The following is a 17,991-nucleotide window of genomic DNA, read 5'->3' on the forward strand; positions in this document are numbered from 1 at the left end:
TAACAAATTGATAAAAGATAAAATGGAAATTAAAATTCCTAAAACTAAAATAAAAAAAAAATAAAAAAATTAAGCAATTATATAAATATAGAAAAATATCATAAAATAACAAAAGCAAAGCAAAATTACTCAAATGTAAATATTAGAGGAAAAAATTATAATAATTTAAAAAATTTTAAAATGTATATATATATATATATATATATATATATATATATATATATATATATATATATATATATATATATATATATATATATATATATATATATATATATAGTATATTATATTATATATTAAATATAAAAGCACATAACAAAATTACTTAAACTTATAATGAAAGCTAAATATATAAATCAAAGCTGTAATAGTATACAAATAATATTATAATAACACTGGCTCTCGTTTCCAGTGAATAACGACTTGTATTTCACTTGTAGTTCATCACAAAACTCTATCATATGGACTATTTATGGTTTTTGTTTTGTTATTTTTGTAGACGCCAGTTCATGCTCATTGCTGCTTTCTTTGCGAAGATCTGTATGAACTTTCCTTTAAAATTGCACTTTTTTTGTTTTACGGAATTAATCATTTATTTCAGATTTTTGCTATTCTTTGAAGGGTTAGTTCACCCCAGAAATAAAAATTCTGTCATTAAATACTCGCCCCAATTCCGTTCCAAATCCGTAAGACCTTTTTTTTTTCGACTTCGGAACACAAACTCTATATTTTTGAAGAATGTTTAACGCGTGAAACGAGGTGTATGGGTACAAATGGGATTAGACATACGTGTTTTCAGATCTGTGACGTGCATCTCATATTGCATTGCGTTAGTCACACCAGACAATCTCCCTCGTTGTCATCTTCACAGTGTTGCGGTATCCAGGTCCAAAGACGTGCCTCCGTTCGGCCCTCCCATTCCTAAAGGAGTCACCTTTCCCAAGTCAGCCGTCTTCAGGGACTTCCTGCTGGCCAAGGTGATCAACGGGGAAAACGCGGCGCACAAATCGGAGAAGTTTCGTGCAATGGCGACCCGCACGCGGCAGGAGTACCTCAAGGACCTCGCGGAGAACTTCGTGAGCACGACGACTGTGGACTCGGCGGTGAAGTTCAGTTTCATCACGCTGGGGGCTAAGAAGAAAGAGCGGGTGAAGCCGAGGAAGGACGCCCATCTCCATAGCGTGGGCGCGATCACGTGGAGCGTGGTGGCGCGGGATTTCGGCCAATCGGCGGACGTGGAGTGCCTGCTGGGGATCTCCAACGAGTTCATCGTGCTGATCGAGGAGGAGTCCAAGAATGTGATTTTTAACTGCTCCTGTCGGGACGTCATCGGCTGGTCGTCTGGCGTCATGAGCATCAAGATCTTCTACGAACGGGGGGAGTGCGTGATGTTTTCCGCGCATGACAACTGTGGAGAGGACATTCGAGAGATCGTGCAAAGACTTGAGGTAAGGGCTCTTATTTATTAAGAGTGCATAGAAAATTATATATTTTGTCCTATGTATTCAATTTAGATTGTGTGTAAGTTAGGGTGACCGTACGTCATCTTTTCCCTGGACGTGTCCTTTATTTGGACCTGAATAAATGCGATAAAAATCGTCCAAAATATCGGCGATTTGACTTCTGCTTTCTAGAGTCGCCATTCATTGTGTGCATTTTTGTATCAAAGCCCTGCTCAGTTTTTTTTTAAATCTGGCTCTTACCGTGTGCTTCCGCAAACATTATAATATTGCATATAATTTCCGCGCATCAGGGAGCTGCGATCAATATTTGGAGTATTTAATTCACTTCGGATGCAGCTCATGTTGGATGCATTTTTGGATCTGATTTTAAACTGCGGCAAGTACATTTTCTCCCCTGAGATTAAGGTTTGAAACATTGTATAAATTGCATTTGACTGAAATGCTTGTATTGAAACGTTTAGCATTCTACCTATGATAAAACTGTGGTCAATGTTAAGTTTTGTGAAGGACGGCAAGTGGTAGGAAGCGTTTTAACTGGGTTTATGATCAATATGCATAACATTAACTGTAAAATATTTATTTTAGGTATAAAAATTACATATTTTGAGTTTTGATATTTGGGATATGTTTGTTGCACTACTAAGGGGGCTAATTTAACCCCCTCAAACCCAATAACCAAACAAATCCATATTTATCAAATGTGTAATAACAGTATTTATTTGAAATAGAAATACTTTGTAACATTATTAATCTCTTTACTGTCAGTTTAGATTAATTTAATTCATCGTTGCTGATTGAAAGTACTAGTTTCTTGATTTATATAGCGGTATTGTTAGATTAACTTAATGACTGTCAACCACAACTCCCATGATGCACTATTTCTATTCATCTTTCATTTAGACGTCTGTCTACTCAGTTCAGTGTTTTCTCTTAATCAAAATTCAATCTGGTTCAATCAAAACCTGCTAATTCTTCTTTTCTCGAAGCTGGAGAAGAAAGTTGGCTTGCAGTTGTGTTCGTGTTATCTTGGGTAACAGTCTAATTATTCCTTAAATGACTTTTCTTAGGGGATATTCAGTTAGTTTCATCGTCGTCCTGTAAATGTGTGTCTTGAGAAATCATCCTAATCTTTTTACATGATTATTGTTTGACGAGTGTGTGTTACTCCTGGCGCGGCTCCTGATCTGTGTTTTTTTGGCTTCTGTAAATGCCCAAACCAGTTAAACTCACTCGGGTCACTCAGTTTTTGGCTTTCGGATGCTGTTGAAGCATCGTAGATGACATTAATAATTCATGATTCAAAGGCATCCTCAATCATACTATAATTACTTAAACTTATACTATATATCATATAAATATCACGTTTTGGCTCATACTAGCAGTTTGCATGTGTGTTTCTCTCATGTCAGTGTTACAGGACGGGCTGACGGCGAGAGGTGAATGTGAGAGTAAGAGCAGTGCTGTGGCAGACGCACAACAGATTGCTCTCTTTAAAGCAGTTTAGCACAGACACAGACGTGTGGGAATCCCTCTGAGGATCACTTCACAGTTTGCTTTGCTTCAGCTGCTCTCTTGGAGTTTGTTTGTTGCTCTGTGTGTAGTTATTCACTGGAATGAATGAAAATGCTGAAACTGTAGCAGTTGACCAGCAGTGGTTTAGCGTCTCATTGATCTGTGTAATGATGTGTGTTTAAGGAAAGCACAATGTTGGGCTGCTTTAAACTCTGTGGGAAATCAAAACACCTAAAATCTGCTTGTTTACTACTGGTTTCTGGGGGGTTACTGCGAATGATTCATTGGGGTGTGTGTGTGTAATGCACACATGAAGTTTACGTTTGCATTCGTGCATTTGGCAGATGCTTTTTTTCGAAGCAACCTGTATTGCTGAGAGTCGAGCTCATGGCATTGCCATTGATGGTGCCATTTATTTTATTTTATTTTATTTACATTTGATATAGCATCAAAAAAGTATATAATCTTTTTATTTCTATTTTTGTATATTTATTTAAAATATTATTTATTCTACCATTTTCATTTATAATGTTTTCATAACATTTAAAAAAATAAAATAAAAATGTATATATTTTCTAATTCGTTTATTCATTCATTATATATTTACATAGATTTGATCAGTACATCAAATATTTTTTTTTGTCTTTTTAATAATTTTAATGTTTATTTTCTGTTATTTATTCATGCTTTTTTATTTATTTACTTATGTTATCAGTTTTATTAATTATATATTACATGTAATTAACATTTAATCACAATATTTTATATATTTTATATTATTTATTTATTTATATATTCTAACATTTATTACATTAAAAAATAATATATTTTCTGGCCTTCTAATAATTTTTTATTACATTTATTCATTCTTTCTTTCATTCTATCAGTTTTGTTAATTATATTTTGCATTACATTTAATAGTTGCATCAAATAAAATGTAAATCTTTTCTAGCCGAAAACACCTGTATCTTTTTCTGTTTACTTATTTGCACAAGTAACTTTTCTAGCTTTTACATTTTTATTATTTTTTATTTTCTTATAATACCCCACATTTGGCTATGGTGACCTCGGAATAAGAGAGAAACAGACTAATATTAGCGTAGATGCCATTCTTCTAATGATGTAGCAAGTACATCGGGTGTTATGTGAAGTGTTCCCTAATAAATGCAGCCTAAAAATCCTTTAACGGATTTGGATATTAAAAGCATATTAGTATGTTATGTGTAAGCCAGGTTAAAGAGATGGGTCTTTAATCTAGATTTAAACTGCAAGAGTGTGTCTGCCTCCTGAACAATGTTAGTTAGGTTATTCCAGAGTTTAAGCGCTAAATAGGAAAAGGATCTGCCGCTTTATAAGTAATAAGCAATATTTTAAAATCAATACGATGTTTGATAGGGAGCCAGTGCAGTGTTGACAGGACCGCATTACAATAATCTAACCTCGAGGTCATAAATGCATGGATTAACATTTCTGCATTTGACATTGAGAGCATAGGCCGTAATTTAGATATATTTAGATATAGTTTTACAAATGCTATAAACGTGGCTTTCTAAGGAAAGCTATCAAAAAGCACACATAGATCCTAACTGATGACGAAGAATTGACAGAGCAGCCATCAATTCCTTCAAAGTAGTTTTTTTATGAATGGATGGCAGTTCAATAAGTTTGTTATTGCTGAAGTGCAGACTCTGTTAATGACGTCTGAATCCTGAAAACAGACTCAAGCTGTTGTGGTTTCAGTCCTTCATTGAAACTAATGTCGCTCGCTGAATCAGTGTCTGTATTTGTTGACTAACTACTTCTAACAGCGGAAATCAAGTGAACAGTGAGTCACTCTCGCTAGCTTGGCTTATTACGGTAAAGCTTTTAAGATGGATCAGCGTCTCCTCAGAGTATCATTTACTGACTCACCAAACCTCCCGGACTCCGCCGACTAATCAAATACACATTCACTAATCAATGTACTCATTATATATATGTGCTCTTAACCCTTCACCTGCCCGTCCACTCCTGTTTTCCCATAAGTCCTGCTGGTTTGGAGCTCAGCTCTCGTTAATGCGCTCTAATGATTGAATGAGATTGTGTCACATGACCATGTGAACATAAGCAGCAATCACCATCTAATAATGGCATGTTTATACTGGTTTAATGCTAATTACTACAGCCGTTAATACTGGAGTCCAAAGAAAATCAGTCAAACCAGTTCAAGATGGGCAGGTCCTGAGGAAAACCCGTCTGTAGAGAGGCACTGTGTCATTTCTGTGCCACTAGCAGCATCTAATGGAATTAAACACATTTACAAAACACAAACACAATTAAAGCCACATTTTTAGAATTTTTAAAAAGTTGTTGTTATTATTATATTGGATTATATTGATTATATTATATTATATTGTTACATCATATTATATTAATTTATAATACTTCTATTTTTTATTTTAGTGATTTGTTCATCAACTCTAGTGATATGTTATTGTATTATATTGTATTATATTATCTTATTCATATTTTGGAAAATGTAATAGTCTGGATTAGGGGTTTGTTTAACAACTTTTTATTATATTACATTTTTAAATTTGATTTATTATTTGAAGTTTAATACTTAGGGATAGGAGTTTGTTCAACAACAAATGGGTGTTTTTATTATTGTATTATTTTTTATTACATTTTATTCTATTCATATATTTTATGTTATTTTTATTTTAAGTAAATTCTAACTTTTTATAAAAATTATTAGGAATAGGGGTGTGTTCAATACCTATTCTATTCTTTTTTAATTTCATCTGATACAGAAGTATTAATTTAAGTGTTATATTGCATTTTTTTTCATTATATTAATATAACTGTTTTATATATTTCATTTGAATTATTTAATTATTTTATTATACTTTTTCATTTAAAATTACTTAATTATTTATTTTCTGGATGTTTATTACCTAAATGATGTGGGTTTGTTCAACAACTCCTATTATATAATATATCATATATCATGTCATATCATATTAATTTGATATTAAATGTAAAAGAAATCAACTTTATGTTGTTGATCTTGCATTATAAATGCAATAAAATTTCTGTTTTTACCATCAGAGTGAAGAGTTTCTTTCTCTCCACTGATTCGTTGTATCTTCCAGATAATTTTTTTCCTTTCTTAAAAACAAAAACCGTTTTCCCTGGAGTGCCCTTGTCTTTATTTCCATATGAAAGGCTCTTTAGATTGAGAGGACATACAGGCACACATCCGTCCCTCTTGGATTTAAATGTTGCCGGGGGACGTTGGTTTTATCTATTTTTTTGGCTCATCTCCCTGTGACCGTCTGTCCTTCACATCTGAGCTGCTTAAAGGAACAGTTCACCCAGAAATAATGCTGCCATTATTAACCTACCGTCATGTTTCCAGACCGAAATGACTTTTCAAAAGGGAGGGATTGTGAAGAATGTCCACGCATCTCTTTTCCTTCAAGCTCACAAATGAAAAAAGTGCTATAATGTGACTTTTCTGAAGTGATGTTATTCTTTTTGTGGCTGATAATATTTAATAAACAGAGGCTGATTTCTCTCTCGCTCTCTCTGTCTTGCTCCAGATGGTGACGCGCGGCTGTGAGACCACAGAAATGACCTTGCGCAGGAACGGTCTCGGTCAGCTGGGCTTCCACGTCAACTTCGAGGGCATCGTGGCTGACGTGGAGCCGTTCGGATACGCCTGGAAGGCCGGATTACGTCAGGGCAGCCGGCTGGTGGAGATCTGTAAGGTGGCGGTGGCCACGCTGACCCACGAGCAGATGATCGACCTGCTGCGCACCTCCATCTCCGTCAAGGTGGTCATTATCCAGCCGTATGAGGACGGAGCTCCCAGAAGGTATCAGTGACCTTGGCCATTTTAAAAGTCATTTTAAAAAATCTGTGAAAGTTTCTGACTTAAAAAAAATAACTTTTTAAATTTTGCATTTTTTATTTTATTTAGAAGTTTAGTACTTAGGGTTAGGGGTTTATCCAGCAACTATATTATATTATATTATATTATATTATATTATATTATATTATATTATAACATAATTTTATATAGATTTTAAATGTGTATTTTTTATATATGATATAATATTCTTATTTTGTTAGAAGCTTTATACTTGGGAATATAGGTTTGTTTAACAACTATTTTAATTTTATCTTATTTTATTTTTATCTTATTTTATTTTTAGTTTATTTTTATTTTTATTATTTTTTTTATTTTTTATTTATTATTATTATTATTATTATTATTTATTTATTTCATTTTTTTAATATGAGCCATGATTGAAGATATTCAATTTTAACTTGAATATTTGAAATGAATATGAGTTAAAACAATTATCATTTTCACTAAACAATTATTTTCATTTTCACTACAAATGTTCTCTTACTTCATTATTTTTTTGCATTTAACATTATCATAGTATAGTCATATCAGATGTAAACACATGCTGATCGTTTCCAATCATCCCTCTCTCAATCCAGTATGTCAGAAAATCCTCTTACAGTGATCCGTGTTCATACATGATGCATCAGAAGCTTATTTACACAGCAGAGCATCTCCTTGAGCTTTCTGTACTTTAAAGTGGCTTGTCATGTTGAGCATTTAAAAATCATCTAATAATGTTATTGGGAGACATGTGAGGACTGAACAAATGCATACTGTATCTTTAATGCAACGCAAGTCGTTTTGAATAAAAGTGTCTGGCAAATGCATCAAGATAGAATATTCCTAGAATTGCTTGAACTCCGGATGTCATCGTGGCATCCTATATGCATGAACTGTACACCCGGATAAATGTATTTAAAGGGAAGACTTGCAACACTCTCGTATACAGCCGAGACTCATGCTTCAGGTCAGACGTGGAGGAGCAGAGCCTCGAAACATTGCATACACTAATATAACCAAATATTTACCCACTGTTTACATTTTCAATCCATAAGTGGGTCATTTTGAATGTGGACACATCTGAAATGTTTCTGTTTTTCCCTCATTAGTGTGATGTACGGGCGGCATGTTTAAAGATACATATAGAAATGATGGAGAAGCTTGAGGACGGCAGGGTTACAGCCACTTCCTGCTGCTCGAGTGTAAATAAATAGATTTTCTGGGTTAGGCTAATATTAGAGCCATATTTCACCCGCCCAGACTGGTTTCTGCACAGCCATAAAAAGACATCTATGAGCTCTTTAAAATAAGAGAGGATGTAAAACCAGTGTGTTTGATGGGAAAGTCCCGATTTATAAAGCGGAGAGCTCTGCTCCTTTATTCTGATTGGTTGCATACAAAGCTATTGTTCATTACACTACTACTATCATTATATTATTTTGTGAATCCTTGCTATATATATATGGAATAACCATTTTATGAAAATAACAAGTAATAAAATATTAACAACAGTTAAGAGGGTTTAAGGGAGTGCTAACAATGCCCCTTAGCTGTTATTAATCAACTGTAAACCACGGCTTGAAAGCGCTTATTGCGGGTTTTTTTTTTTCGTTTGAGCTGGGTAAAATTTTTAATGTTGTCTCTTCTGCTCAGCAGGGCTGCATTTATTGCTTTTTCACTTTTTGAATTTTAGTCAGTGTGTAGTAGTGTTGCACGGTGCAATGATACTTCAAAAGTATCGCGATTCTAGGAAATTAAAAACGTCACGATTCCTTAATTTATTAATATCAATACTTTAAAGAACGACTGCGTTCCAGATTTGTAAGAGACGTATTTTATGTTGGTGTGTGCAACGCACGCTTCCAGTGCCTCCCTATGGACGTCTGTGTTTTTTCTCCTCACGCAAGCAAAAAAGGGCTACAGCGAGATGTCTGCATTAGTGGCTTTACTAAACTGATTTGGCTTTACTAAAATGTGTGCATAATCGCATTAAAATAGTTTAAATAAATTGTTCAGCTGAACAAAGCACGAGGTTTTCTTGCATAATTAACATTTTAATTGTTTGGTCAGACAGTTCATATATAATATTCACATGAATCGTGGATTAAGCGTGGAGTTATCTTCTGTATGCTAAATATGAAACGATTCGTTCAGGGACGAACCATCACTAGTGCAATGTCATATAGCTTATACTAAATATTTGGAATATATATTTTCATATTTTATTAGGTTCTTTGATAAGGTTACAATACGAAGGTCTAGCAATGTATCTTCCGTGATGTTCCAGATGCGCAGGTCGTGGTGGGTAAAGAAATTGTACTTTATTTGCGGGCTGGGGCGGGACAAATAATTTCATAAAAGCGGGACCCGCGGGTTGGATAAAAACCCGACCCGCCCATCACTAGGCTTCATGTGCGAGCACAAGTGATACTTTTTTTATATTTTTGATATTTCATATTTTGTTCAAATGTTTAATATATCTGCTGTTTATATATTCATTTATGTTAATTTATGAGCGTGTTATATGATTCGAATGTTGTCCTGGTTTTAAAATAAAGCACAGCAATGATATTTGAGAGAGTATTTTCCCTTTTCAGGAAAAGTATCGAAAAAGTATCGAAATCGCAATTCTTGACTAGGTATCGGTATCGAAACAATAATTTTGGTATCGTGACAACACTAGTGGGTAGTGTGTATGTTTAGACATAAAAAAAGATCTACAGAGTTACAAATTTCAAAGTCCACTCCCAAGGGAGATAATACGTTTTTTTTTAAATACTAAATTATTATTGTATTTGCAGGCTCATTGGTATCTTATCTCTCTATCCCAATCTAATAGTGTATTATGAGAGGATTGACCCTTGAGTCACTATTTCTTGGATAAAAGGCTCGCTAATGTTGGGAATAACTCTTGGTTAGACGTCTGGAATCAAGTGTGTTTCTAAAACAACATACTGAGTCTGTAAGAGCTTCCACCTAAATGCATTGGGTTCGTGTTTCTCTGCACATTCACACGCTGTAGATCATTCTTCATGTGTCAGCGCAGGTCAGAAGTATCAGGTTCTGATGTGGAAAATGTGAATGTTTTGTTCTCTGTGGAAGTAAATAGTGAAGCAAAACATTTGATTAGCATGTGGAAAGATACACAAATTAGCTTTAGCGTGCACTTTAAACTGCTGTGAATAGTTTTACGCTAGTTTTGGGTATTATTCAGCTTTTAATGGGAAAACAGATGTTATAAACTGATTGAGCTGTTTATTCTGTTAAACACCCAGCATCTCACAGGGTTCAGTAGTTTACGTCTCTTTTCAACTGGAAACTATTTAGACTTTTATTTCATTTAAAGGTTATTTTATTTCTAGGGTTAGGTTACACAAATTTTTGAATAAAGGGGTGTCTGCTTTTGTGTCTGATTCATTCATTAATTCAATAAAGGCACATTAAATTGTTCAAAATTGACAGTAAATCAGTTATGAAATCTGTTTGGAAAAAGCTTTATTTTGAAAATAAACTCTCTAAAATAATAACTAAATGCATTTTTTTGTTTAAGTATGCATTATGTTACTTTTGCATTACTTTTTGTCACCTGAGCTGGGCTTGCTTATTCATTTTTAATAACAAAAAGCCCAAGAGTTATGTTTTTGTCCACTGTAAAGGCCGTTTCACACCAAAAGGGAAATGTATAAGCTCCAGCCTGAAGGAAGTGTCACTGTCTCTCCACTTCACTCCTGATTTCTCACAACGGTGACAGGAGAGCTGTCAGTCAATACATCAAACATCAAAGTAACTTGCGTTACTTCTTTGCAAAAGTAACTCATTTTCTTCTTGTTCATATCTTTTCATCTTGTTTGTATTTCACAGATGAAAGTCATACAGAATCTGAACGACGGAATTTTCATTTATTCCTGATCTGTTTCTTTAATGTATTCCGGCAGTATTTCTCTGTCAAAATAAATAAATAAATCCCTTTCGAGGATGCTTTGCATTGCTGTTGCTCATGCCAAGAGATCCTGTCAGAAAGTGTATCGTAGCTGTTCTCTGGCCTCCTGAGGACGCCAGGTCAGTGATATCCAGAGGGCAATGATAAATGCAGCTCATGCAGAGATCACATCGTCTGATTCTAGACCTGTCTTCTGCATCTAATTGATACGAGCCTGTGGGCTGCTTATGCAAATAGAAGAGCAGAACGTTAACCCTTCACCTCAAGCGCTTCATGCAGACAATAGCTCCAGAGTTGAATTGCAGAAGGTTTTTTTTATGACTGTATTCGTAACCCTCAGGCTCTTTTCTTTCAACCCAAAAACCCACCTCAATGAGCTTCTCCTTTTTCGTGTGTCTTCTAGTTCCCTTCTAGCGCTTTTATCCACCTTATTTTTAATATAAGAGCTGGAGGAACTTGAATATGCAAGGATTCCAGTGACATTCACTTTTTATTATTTTACATGTACAAATAATCCTGTTATACTGCTTGTTTATTGCAAACTGGAGTTTATTTTATTATTTTAATTTATTATCCTAATCGTAAACCCGCTGGTTTTACAGTTTTACTTCTCTTTAAGTTACACATTTAAAGAAAATTGTTTACTTCTGTGTTTACTACTGTAAATTAGCAATGTTTATATTTTCTATTTAACACAGATGTTTATGAGCACACTTTGCTCCTATCAAATAAACAAATACGTAGCTTTGTTTCTCTTTCCCAAAAATTATCCAAATTTGTTACCACATTGCCACTAGTTATATTGTCATATATAACTATATATTTTAATATTATAAACATAATTTTAAACCACTTTGAATTCTTAAGACAGTTTTAACATAGAGGGCCTTATCATACATCTGGTGACACATGTGTTTTTTTTTTTTTGTTTGTTTGTTTGTTTCAGCCTGACGCAGTTATAATTTTTTGTCATTTTGTTTAAATAGCAAATGCATTTTCCAGGACTGGTAACCAGATGATAACTAGTTCAGTCCCTGCAAAGATTGAATCATGAATACTCATCATTGTGACATGTGTGCAATATTTTAAACATTTTTTGCAACCTTTTTAATTTTCTTTAACCCATGCATTTCAAAGTTACAAAATAAAGAATAAATGCAATTTATGATGCATGAAATCTAGAAGTCTCTATATATGACAGGTGGTTGAAATATAAGATGAACTGATGTTTTTCTGCTCTCTGTATCTCTCAGGGGATGTTCAGAGCTCTACCGCATTCCCATGGTGGAGTATAAGCTGGACAGTGAAGGGACGCCCTGCGAGTACAAGACGCCCTTCAAAAGAAACACCACTTGGCACCGCGTGCCCACCAGCGGCCAGGCTCTTCCCCGTGGATCCCCCACGCAGGGTCCTGATCGCATGCCGTGCCAGCAGATCCTCCAGCACGCTCAGACCGCCATCCCACGAAGCACCTCTTTCGACAGGAAGCTGCCGGACGGACCCAGGTATCACATCAGTTTCAGATGCATGCTTTGTGTTTCTCTTAATGTCAGTTGAATGAGTGTAACTGTGAATCCATCACCTTCCTGAAGCAACCAGAGCTCAGGGTGATAGAATGCACCAAAAATACAGCAGGATGAAGACATAATGAAACTTTTAATTATGTCTTTGCTGACATTTGATGTTTGGAGCTTTATGATGGAATTGCAAATCCAGTCATTTAAAAATAGAATTTACAGTACTGCAGAAAGTGACCGAATTTGACAAATTTTGGATGAATAAATCAAAAGCAGTGGATACCAAATACAGGAAGCTGAATTTTTTTTTTTTATCAAAATTCGAATTCTATTATTTTTTGCAAATATATATATGAAGTCTGCATGTTTTGTGTGTTTGCAAAAAATAATAGAATTCGAATTTTGATTAAAAAATCTGAATTTCTGAAAATTAAAAACAGCTCTACCAATTCAACTGACTAATTTTAATCGCTTTTAATATAATTTTATTAAATCATAATTATAATTATATTAAACTGTACCAATTGCATGATTTCAAACTGTAAAATAAAATATAAAAACTGGGGCAGTAAGAAAAAATGCATTCATTTTTAAGAAACAGTCTATGAAAATGTATCTTAAAATTGCATGCAATATTGCTCCAGTAAATTTATTGAAACTGGGAAACAAAACAAAAATACTCATAAAGATTCACTCACATAAAGGGTGAAAACCTGAAATATGTATATTGAAATAGAAAACAGATCATTTAAATTGTAGTAATATTTCACTGTATTGCTGTTTTTGGTGTATTATGATTAAATGCAGCCTTGCTGTGCATTGAAAAACACTTTAAAAAACATTTCGTTTAAACATAGTACAGTACATAATCCTGCCTATCATTGTATAGTATGTTCAGTTTTAAAGCTTGAAAATCTCTTTTCCCCTTAGAAAACATTGTGAAGTTGTTGAAATGCATTTATACAATATTTTAAAGCTATATTTAAAATAAATATATTTTAACTGAAAAATAAGACAAACATACTCATTAAGATTTTTTTCAGTGCACAAACCTGATTCTTATATTGGGAAAATTGACTCAAATATGTGACAAAACAACAAATATGTAAAATATGCATTAACCAAATATGTGGAAAAACAACAGCAAATAAACATGGATCGTGCAGTTGCATGCAACATTTTCAGTTTCAGCGTGCACTGACAATTTACATTCTGCTGGAAAGTGTTGTGTTGCATTTCCGGTGTTCCCGGGAAACTTACTGACCCAGATCATGAATTCAGCTTCCTGTATTTGGTATGCAGGCGATATGCCTCTCAACTATGGTCTGTTATAATGTGGTCATTTGTTCCTCGCAGTGTTGATGACCTTTCCAGCTCCTCAATGAGACTGCATGTGGAGAGAGCTGTGTAACAATCTTACCCTCTTATTAGTGATGCACTAATACTAACACAAAAAACACACATGCAAACTCCTCTTACATTTTCAAAAGAAATGCATGAAGTGATGAAATGTTTACCTTGAATTCAAGGTTGCATGCATGAATGTAAGATATTTACAGGGGTTAAAGGACATTAATGCATTAATATACTAGCATGCATATTGTTGGTGCACGTCATCATTAGTGCGTTCAGGTCGGTGCATTGTGACTTCAGACTGACGTTGCACTCCTCTGTGTGGGTATCAGCATCGCAGCTGGAGTGAGAATGTGTGTTGCTCTCGCTGCAGGAGCGTTCAGGACATTGAGAAGCCTCTGGTCTCGTCCTGCAGTAAAGGAGACGCGTCCCAACACTATCGCAGCTCACCCAGTAACCAGTCGTCCTCCAGCGACCCGGGACCCTGTGCAAGCACCGGCTGGAACCAGCTGCCGGGATACGACGGGTAACACACACGCACTCATTCTGCTCCACATATGACATGCACACAGCTAATACGATTACCGTATTTTTCGGACTATAAGTCGCACCTGAGTATAAGTCGCATCAGTCCAAAAATACGTCATGATGAGGAAAAAAACATAGAAGTCCCACTGGACTATAAGTCGCATTCATTTAGAACCAAGAACCAAGAGAAAACATTACCGTCTCCAGCCGCCAGAGGGCGCTCTATGTCTTCAGTGTAGACTACAGAAGAACTGAGCAGCATAGAGCGCCCTCTGGCGGCTGGAGATGGTAATGTTTTCTCTTGGGTCATTTCTCTTGGTTCATGTCAAATTAATTTTGATAAACAAGTTGCACCGGACTATAAGTCGCTGACTATGTTACTATAAGTGCGACTTATAGTCCGGAAAATACGGTACATTGATCATTTCATCATCAGGTGTTCCTTTAGTATTTATTTATTAGTTTAATTTAGTATTAATGTGTTAACTCAAATGAAATAAATCAATCAATAAATATATATTAGATTAATCAGTTTGTATCAAATATTATTCCATATTTATTTAGTTTACCCTAGTTTAATTTTGTATTAATTTATTGGTTCAGTTAATATAAATTAATAAATCAACCAACAATATTAATTAATAGGATTATATTAAAAATGTTCATTTCATAAATACATTTTTTTTTGTATTAACGTCTTGGTCTTATCAATTATATTAATATAAAATTAATTGATAAATCAGTTTTTTTTATTAAATTTTAGTCAGTATTCATTTAGTGTTAATTTACATAAAAAACTATTAATTTAAATAAATTAACTAACCAATTATTAATGTTATTTTTGTTTATCTATCTATCTATCTATCTATCTATCTATCTATCTATCTATCTATCTATCTATCTATATAGTTTTAGTATTTAATAAAAAATATTATTTTGTATTTATTTTATTGAACATTTTCTAAATGCATGAATCAATATATTAATTAATAAGCATTTATTCATTTATAAATATTTATATAATAAACATTTGTTCATATAAATTATTTAATATATTATTTAATGTAATGTTTATCTCACATTTTAAGTACATTTTATATAGTGAATTGTGTTGTCTATCTGACATAAATTGATTTGCATTTTTAGAAATTAATTCACGTGTAACCGAATTAATTTTCAGGCAGAGTAGTTGGTAATTTTCTAATTTAATAAAAGTAATCAGTCCTTGATTTTAAGTTGGCCATTAAGATTTCTCTTTAGCACTGCACACTTTTATCAGATTTCACACGTCTCGTCCAGCATCGACAAAATCTATCAACATCTGCAGACGTGAGCCACAGGATCTTCACACAGTTTATTACCAGACTTTGTTGACTTCTTCTTAATATCCAGTGTTTTTCTGCAACCAATCCCATTGAGGCGGAGACTTTGATCACAGCTGGAGGTGTTTAAATCCAACTCTGTGCACTGCAACGAAAGATGAACATCTCTTTTGGCTGATTGGAGTAATTCTGGCCGTTCCCATGAGTCTTGAGCTCTAACCGCTCTCGTCCGCAGGTGTCAGTCTCCTGTGCTCCACGAGCGCTCGGCTGAAGCCCAGGGCATGCTGGGAGACGGAGAGAGAGAGCCGACGCTGGAGAGGACATGCTCTTCAGGTGCCTTTCACACATCCACAGCCTCACTCTCATCCTTCACTGAACACAGACGCTCAGACAGACTTCAGCCACTGCGCACACACATATATATATATATAAATCAATAATCACACTGTTTTTGGCACATTTATTTAACCCTATATACAGACACAGCAGACCTTTTTTTTTTTTACAGAATGAATAGTAATATTTTTTATTTTTTTATTTTTTTTATCTTGTAGCAGTATTAGTAGTAGTAGTAATTTTTTTTACTTTTTAACATAGTCATATTTATATAGTTTTTTTTTGCATTTTAAATTACAAATTGCTAAAACTAAAAGCAAAATGATGATGGAAAATACAAAAATAAACAAATTAATATATATTAACAGTGTACTAAAATGACATTGCTCAGAATTACTACCGGATAAAATATTATTATAATTAGAAAATATTATCATGATTATTGCCATAATTAGAAAAATTTGCATTCATAACTTTCCCAGTAGTAGAAATTAGGGCTGCATTTTTTTTTTTTACAAAATGAATGGTATTATTTTTTATTTAATTTTTTTTTATCTTGTAGAATTATTATTAGTAGTAGTAAATTATTTTATTTTTTCACCTAGTCATATTTATATATAAATATATATATATATATTTATATTTTTGCATTTTAAATTACAAATGCACTTTTTATCTAAACCAGTGAGCAGCTAGAAACCATGTCAGACAGTCAGAAATTCTGCGATCTGCATGTTTATCCTTCACTCTTTCTTCTCAGAGGCGAAATGGCACGTCCCTTCCACCAAGATCCTCAATTCCTTGAAGGAAAGAGGCAAGGATTCACCAAACAAATTGACACGGGTAAGACTATTCCCCCATTTAACACACAACAGAAGACAAGTGATGCCAAGAGCCAAACATTAGTTCAACCATTAAATGCCTTTAAAACAGTGATGTCCAAGCTTTTTAACCCTTCAGTGGCCCTCATGTTTCCTCTGGAACATCTGCTGTAATTAGAGATTTTTTATTTTTTTATAGAAAGTAGAAGTATCTATAGATTACAATAGGTTAAAAAAAATTATATATTTTAAATTAAATATTGGAAATCTTATTTGGAAAGGGGGGGATTTTTAAATAATATTTTACTCAGGATTTCTTATTATAGTTAACTAAACCATTCACCAAAAAAAATAAAATAAAATAAAAGTAAAACAAAGTTAAATATTAAAACAAAACTAAAAAATCTATTTTTTATTTATTTATTTCAACTAGTTGCCAAGGCACTACTCCTAGTTCTTAATTAAGTTTAACTCGCAGTACTAAAATAATTAAAACTAAACCTTAAATAAAAAACATTAAAAAATAGCTAATAAAAATGACAAATGACAGCATAATTGCTAAAATGTTAAGTAAAATTAAAATTAAAATCTAGAAATACAAAAATAAAAACTAAATATTTAAAACTTAAGATAATTAGAAACCATTATCATCATAATAGTCTTTATTAAAAAAATGGTGCTATTATGATACTTTTACAGGCGATATATAAACTAATGTTTATTATTATTATTATGAAACGATAGGTTAACTTTTATAGACAGGTAACTTTATAGACAGATGACAGAAAATACAAAAATAAACAAATTTATATATATATATATATAATAGGAGTGTACTAAAATGACAATACTCTTTTTTTTATAAAAAAAAATGAATTTCTACCTGATAAAATATTATTATGTTTAAAAAATATTTACAGAATTATTGGCCTTAATAGAAAAATGAGCATTCATAACTTTTCCCGTATTAGAAATTAGGGCTGCACGATATTGGAAAAAAAACTCACATTGCGATATTTTGTTTTTCTGTGATATATATTCCGATATGAAAAAAAGGAAACAATCACCTCATGCATATGCGTCATTACAGGCACAAATAGACACCTTTTCTCTCTTTTTAAATTAGGCTACCTCATGAATCCAGGTTTTCCAAGGCTGAGGAGAGAATTTTTTTTTTTATGGATAGGGTTAAATCACCTACATTAGATGCAATGCTTGTTTTGCATTGTATAGATAAACACTGCTAAACAACATGATGAAATAATAATTTACTAAGAGTCTTCCCAATTCACAAGCCACAG

The 17,991-nt window shown here is 33.5% G+C and overlaps 1 protein-coding gene across 4 annotated transcripts in view; it reads left to right on the forward strand.

The window, feature by feature from the left end:
* The window catches only part of LOC113056575 (signal-induced proliferation-associated 1-like protein 2), a 111,138-nt gene that overhangs the window by 63,128 nt on the left and 30,019 nt on the right, over positions 1 to 17,991 (forward strand). For all 4 annotated transcript variants that reach the window (XM_026223334.1, XM_026223335.1, XM_026223336.1 and 1 more), the window contains exons 8-13: positions 872 to 1,448; positions 6,560 to 6,834; positions 12,067 to 12,318; positions 14,057 to 14,209; positions 15,769 to 15,866; positions 16,630 to 16,712. In XM_026223334.1, coding sequence (XP_026079119.1) covers positions 872 to 1,448; positions 6,560 to 6,834; positions 12,067 to 12,318; positions 14,057 to 14,209; positions 15,769 to 15,866; positions 16,630 to 16,712 — 1,438 coding nt within the window. The remainder of the gene's footprint in view (positions 1 to 871; positions 1,449 to 6,559; positions 6,835 to 12,066; positions 12,319 to 14,056; positions 14,210 to 15,768; positions 15,867 to 16,629; positions 16,713 to 17,991) is intronic.

This window comes from Carassius auratus, chromosome 38 (assembly GCF_003368295.1).
Source record: "Carassius auratus strain Wakin chromosome 38, ASM336829v1, whole genome shotgun sequence".
Taxonomy (NCBI): Eukaryota; Metazoa; Chordata; class Actinopteri; order Cypriniformes; family Cyprinidae; genus Carassius; species Carassius auratus.